Source organism: Papaver somniferum, chromosome 5 (genome assembly GCF_003573695.1).
Source record: "Papaver somniferum cultivar HN1 chromosome 5, ASM357369v1, whole genome shotgun sequence".
NCBI lineage: Eukaryota > Viridiplantae > Streptophyta > Magnoliopsida > Ranunculales > Papaveraceae > Papaver > Papaver somniferum.
In genome coordinates this window covers 10,446,345-10,451,336 of record NC_039362.1, presented here as the reverse complement: position 1 = coordinate 10,451,336, position 4,992 = coordinate 10,446,345, and the positions used below count along the sequence as shown (strand labels likewise).

Genomic DNA, 4,992 nt, shown 5'->3' with positions numbered 1-4,992 from the left:
TTTTTTGTCTTGTGCTTTTAGAGTTAGGTTGAGTTTTTTTTTACTCGGTCAATAAAATAGAATAAAAAAGCGAAAATGTACAGGGATCAGGCTAAGTTAGCGCTAAGCCAAAAGGCCGCTCGCTAAAAAACCTAAAAACGATAGTAAACCTCTCCAGGCCATCCAACAGATTGAATAAAACCTGACCTACCTTCATAAAACTCATAATGTTCCTCAGCCAACAAACATGCTTGTTTGGCCGAGACATCAGCTGAAAAATTAGCTTCTCTGTAGCTATGAATATAGCTAATATTGTTATAAAAAGTCTTTGCTATTCTCCACTTCTGCATTAGCTGCCATGGCAAGTCGCCTTTTTGAAGAGCAAATAAACAACTCATCGAATCAGATCTGACACTTAGGTTCTTCACATTCCATCTTTGAGCAACGACAGCACCATATATAACCGCACAAACTTCAGCATAGAAGTTAGTCTGCCAGCCCAGACCAACGCACAAAACTCCCAAGACTACCGAGTTAGAATCACGGAAGACAACACCAGAACCAGCCTGTCCCGGGTTACCAAGTGATGCACCATCACAACAGATCATAATTTCACCAGGATTTGGTGGAGTCCAAGTAACTTCAATTGGATCAGAGTGATCGCAAGATCTATGCTTCACTCTAAAGAAATTAACAATACGCAAATCATCCAAAGTATTATGCATATGGCCCTTCATTCTAATAGAGTTATCACGAATTACCTGATGAACTCTTCCTTTAAACTCCAGCCAACGAACCCGCATGTTCTCAAAATAAGCTTTGTTACGCAACTTCCATAATTCCGTAACTATTGCAAGATTTGCAACAAGCCACAGATCCTTAATCATTCGACTCTGCCCCTTTGCCACCTTGTAGGAGGCCACGAGGTCCTCATTCGGCTTCAGATTGAAAATTTCAGCTGCCCAATTCCAAATCTCCTATGACTAGCCATTCCCGGTTTAAGCTACTGCCCCTCTGAGCCATGAGATTCCAAAACTTACATTTTTCATTCCAATCTGTCGGGACGTACACACAATACAGCTTGATTTCCTTCCCATTTACCACCTCTCTGATCTGACAATCTATCAGATTTTTGGAGAACCTTTCCACTTTCAGATTTATTCCTATCTTCCATGCGACCACCAACCCCCCAGCAGCCCCAATAGGGTCCACCATAAAGCAATTCTTGTACCCCAATTTAGTGATTATTGGGTTCACCACACTCCTAACATTCTTAGTCTCACAAAGGAACAAAATTTCCTGGGTTTTTTTCTTTGACTAGGTCTGTAAGGTAGTTTTGTGTTGATGGATTTCCTATGCCTTGGCAGTTCCAGGATATGATTCTAATGTTTCCAGTATAATGCACGTAGTGGTTATTAAAGGTGTGGAATTTAAATGATTCAATCAGGCTAAATAAGATATGCATAGCATTATTGTAGGAAACATATGACCTCGGGTATTGGAAAAATTTGTCAGGATTAGAATGTATATGGTGCCCTGAGCTGGGTTGTGTATCCGGGTTTTCCTGCATGGTGCCATGTAACCCCCTAGCCAGATCCTCATGCGTCGGCTCATCAAGATAGTCTGAATGACTGTTGATTAATGGGTTCCTTTGGTAGAGTCTATGGTGACTTGGTTAAGTGTTTGTTTTTGGCTGGTTTTCCTTCCTCCCATTCCTATGTTGAACTCCGACCCATCATGGAGTAGCTTCACCTCATTATCATTCCTTACTGCCATGTTTCTCTTTTTTCCACCATTTCTTCATCATCACTGAGGACCAGTTTCCTCTTTGCTAGAGGAGATACATGGTCCGTTTTCCTCACCCCTCTTGCTCTTTGCTTTAATGGACCTGATTTTTTCTGGGCTGTTCTGACCACTTTGTTAGGACTAGGTTTTTTTGTTGGTTGCATTACTGGTTGGCTTTTTATTGTGGGTTTTACTTGCTGACATTCCATCTGACAACTTGTATTGACCTTGGTGTTCATTTCTTCAGCTTTGTTATCTTTTATGATTATTCCTTTTGGTTTCAAATTTAGCTTCACACCCATTTCCTTCCTCAACTCTTATGCCTTCTTATCAACTATGATACCTTTTCCTTTGACCATTTCTCTTAGCATCTCTGCGCCTTCCATCCGTACCGCCATTTCCTCATTGCCATTTATCTGCAACCCCTTTCTGATTTCATCCCTTCCTTCCTCTTTATCGGTTTGTTTTCCAATCGGACTTTCACTACTTTCCTCCATGTTTGTATCCTTTGTAAGTAAGATTGTGCTACTTTTCTCTCCCCCCTCCTGCTGGTTGAAAGAGTTCTGTTTTTCCTTCCCACCAGCTACTTTATCCTCCACACTTTGAATTGTTTTAGTTCCAGACCCCTCTCCCACATCTTCTATCTTCTTCATGTTCAGATTGATCCATTGCATGTTCCCTTCACATTGTAACTCCGGATGGTCCATGATGTTGCATCTAGTGCATAGATTGGTTGGAAGACAATCGTATTCAAAGTTAATGATTGTCTTTTCCCTTCTTCATCTGCAGCCACCATTCTATGTCTCACCTTCTTTTTCACCTCCACCTTAACTCGTATCATAACATCTTTTTCAAGCAAATTAGTTCCTGATAAGATAACATGTTTCTGATATTCTCCTGCATTTTTGACTACCCTCTTTAGAGCTTCCCCTGAAGTATAGGCTATGGGTACTTCAATTGCCTTTAGCCAGAACATTTCATGCTCTAAATCTAGGCTTCGAACATTGAAGCTGCCACTGTTCGGAATCTCTGCTATCACCACAAGATCTCCTTTGAATAACCAAGGTTTGAATTCCATAATCTTGTGGAAATACGATTCATTTTGGCACTTAAGGATGAAAACATTCTTATACCTTGTAGGGTGAAATCATCATTGATCTAGTTAATCTCCTGTTTGCTCTGACAAAATTGATATATTCCCATTGTAAAATGACCCTGTTCACACAAATTCTGCTTAACAACGTCAGATCCCAGTCAATTGTTTCATTTGCTCGGATTTTCTTATTCATCACCACTATCTCTGAATCTTCATCTGGGATGATTAGCTTTTCCACCATTTGATTAGCCAGATCAGCTATTTCTCCACCTTGATTGACTTTCATCGCCATCCCCCCCACCTTCCTTCTAAATGGATTCTGATTATATTTTTTGTTTTGTTGGATTGGGATTTTTAGGTTGGGACTTTTTGATCCAGGGTTTGCTATTGGTTTTGTTATTTCTTTACCTTTGGATTTTTTGGTGGTTTCAATCTTCTGATTACATGTAACGAGTTCGAGGATTTCATGGTTCCTCAAACGGTAACTGAATGGTTGTACTAATCTGCAGTCGATTGGACTTCTCACTATGCTTTTTCTTATGCCAACACCATACGCATGCTCCTGTCTACAGCAGATAAGGTTTGCGCTGACATGGTAGGTCATGGAAGACGTGTTGGTTTTGTAATGGCTAGTAAAGTTAACTGTTTGAAAGGACCATACGGTGTTGATTATGATTTTCGTAGCCCTGAGAACATTGTCGGTTTTGAGAACTGGTAATGCTTGGTAGGTGGTAGGTATTGACAAGACTCTACAGAAATTAACCCCTATCACCAGTGACCCGTAACCAGCCAACTGACCCTGCCCCGAGAACCCAACTTGGTGTAGATACTGTCACCACCAGCCAGACAAATGTTGATGTCCCGGATAATCACCCCAACCCGGTGGGCCTCCAGATACCTGAGAGAGACAAAAAGAAAAATGTGAGACCCAAATTTTCACGACAGATACTGGTAAAGTATCTGGGTTTTGTTTGCCAGAGCAGCTGCCAGAAAGTAAGACTCCTATGATGATCTTGGCTTGTGAGGTCTTTGCTAAAAGGTTTCTTTGTGGCATTATCTTCCAACTGTTGTTTGAGGTTTGTAGTTTTCATTCTTCCTTGTATATATTGTTTTTTCTTTTCTCACTTCCATACCTCCCTCCTTCTTAATCATTTTTCTTTTCCCACAACATCTTCTATGGCTCAATATATTCATTGAGTTCTTGTTACAAATCAGATTAGGGAGGACTACCTCATTGATAGACAACATTTCTATCTCAATAATCCTCCCACTCTTAATGTGCATCCTGCCGGTATGAGTTCCACTGAGTCTGCCTATTTGAATGCACTGCATGATGTTCATCAACTGTATGGCCACTTCTCTGATGATGAAGACAACAATTACTATCCAGATGATGATGATGCCCCTGCAACCATCCACCCCCCGGCTCCTGAGACTTTGGTTGACTCCTTGTTGGATCCTGGTGCTACCCCACATTCCCCTGAGACCGCTTCTTCCAACTCTTCTCGAGAAATAACTGTTGTTATCGTACCTTCTACCGGTGGTTCTACTGATCTCCAATTCGATGCAGACTATACTCCTTTGGACCCTACCCAGGCCGGTTGTAGAAGAGTTCTTAAATCTAAGCCAGATCCAAAGGAGGTTGAGATAGTGGTGGTATCTTCCAGTGATGATGATGCTTAATATCTTTGGCTGATGAACTATATTGCTGATGTTGTTGTCTTTTTTTGATCTCTTCTTAGTATTTGTATTATTACTTGATGTTGTTTCTCTTTGCTTTCGTTTAGCTCCATTTCTTCCTTTGTTGTTCATTATAATCTCCTTACTTACTTACCGTAGCGATTCCTTTAGGTTACTGATGAACTCTGGAAACTCCTTGAGAGATGGCAAGACACTCTGAGATAAAACTTGAGATACTATCCAACTAGGAACACAAGACAGACGCCCTTGAAAAAGTATGACAAAGAACAGAAACACTTGTGTAGGATCCCTTGAACAGAATCACACACGAAAATAGAGTCACCTGAGATAGATTCACAAAGAACTAGAATCACAAAGAACAGAATCACTTGTTAATCACTGATGGTCAAATGTGATGAATGCAGGTTCTCCAAAATTTTGAATAACAAAAC

The 4,992-nt window shown here is 40.7% G+C and overlaps 1 protein-coding gene across 1 annotated transcript; it reads left to right on the top strand.

Annotated features, from left to right (window-relative positions):
* The first annotated feature begins 798 nt into the window (after positions 1-798).
* On the top strand, positions 799-4,632 carry LOC113280981. The gene is made up of 2 exons (XM_026529609.1): positions 799-3,936; positions 4,076-4,632. Exons 1-2 carry the CDS (start codon positions 3,865-3,867, stop codon positions 4,541-4,543), a joined length of 540 nt encoding a protein of 179 aa, XP_026385394.1. The 5' UTR covers positions 799-3,864; the 3' UTR covers positions 4,544-4,632.
* Positions 4,633-4,992: the final 360 nt, after the last annotated feature.

Bases quoted from the DNA above. Each gene is read 5' to 3' on its own strand.
- LOC113280981 (XM_026529609.1), top strand. From the start codon at position 3,865: ATGATGATCTTGGCTTGTGAGGTCTTTGCTAAAAGGTTTCTTTGTGGC. The intron at 3,937-4,075 runs GTTTGTAGTTTT...GTTACAAATCAG, and splicing joins TCTTCCAACTGTTGTTTGAG to ATTAGGGAGGACTACCTCAT.